Genomic DNA, 707 nt, shown 5'->3' with positions numbered 1-707 from the left:
GCTGTGCCAGCCAGGCAGCAGCAGCAGCTCGACCGCACCCCCAGCCTTGCTTCTCTCTCATTTTGTGTCCGCAGCGCGTCCTGTCTGCCGTCATTGTGGCCTCGGTGGTCGGTTTGGCCGAGCTCTATGTGATGGTGCGGACCATTGAAGGGGACCTCGGGAAACTATAACAGCAGGTGTCCCCGTGAACTGTGGCCCTCGTGCTGGAGGCTTTTGCCCTCCCCAGGAGTCAGGAATTTGGGGCAGGTTTATCTTCCTCCATCTCTTTGTACCTGCTGCCGCTGCTGGGAAAGCCACTGCGTTCCCTGGGCCTCGTCCTTTGCTTCCTGCTCCTGAGCATTCCCACTGTGAATCATGGGTTAAGAACCCCTAGCTGCGGAGCAGAGCTGGGACCAGCCGTGGACTGTCACCACCACAGCACAGAGCAGGACGTTCACTCCCGCTGTTCCAACCTCCTGTGAAGTTGCTTATTCTGGAAATAAATAAAGTTGTGTGTTTGTAACCTCCTTCCTGCCTGCCGGGAGATGCCTGTTGCTACACGAAACACCCACCTGGCATCTAAAAGACACCGCAGAGAGCTGTGAATCTTCCCTCTCCCTCTGCATCCCATCCCACTCCTGCCCAAACCCAAACCCCCCTTTGCCTGCCCTGCTGCTCCCTCCTGCTCCTTAACCAGGGGATTCTCAGGTGCCGTGGAGCAGAGAGCA

General features: G+C 57.7%; 1 protein-coding gene across 1 annotated transcript in view; it reads left to right on the top strand.

Annotated features, from left to right (window-relative positions):
• TMEM199 (transmembrane protein 199) overlaps nt 1–170 on the top strand; it is a gene marked incomplete at its 5' end in the record, with an annotated part of 1,703 nt that extends 1,533 nt beyond the window's left edge. Inside the window, one exon of the mRNA XM_010130916.1 lies at nt 70–170. Coding sequence (XP_010129218.1) covers nt 70–170 — 101 coding nt within the window. The remainder of the gene's footprint in view (nt 1–69) is intronic.
• Between the last annotated feature and the right edge of the window lie 537 nt (nt 171–707).

The sequence above is a fragment of the Buceros rhinoceros genome, unplaced genomic scaffold, assembly GCF_000710305.1.
Source record: "Buceros rhinoceros silvestris isolate BGI_N320 unplaced genomic scaffold, ASM71030v1 scaffold46322, whole genome shotgun sequence".
NCBI lineage: Eukaryota > Metazoa > Chordata > Aves > Bucerotiformes > Bucerotidae > Buceros > Buceros rhinoceros.
This window is presented reverse-complemented; position numbering and strand designations above follow the sequence as displayed.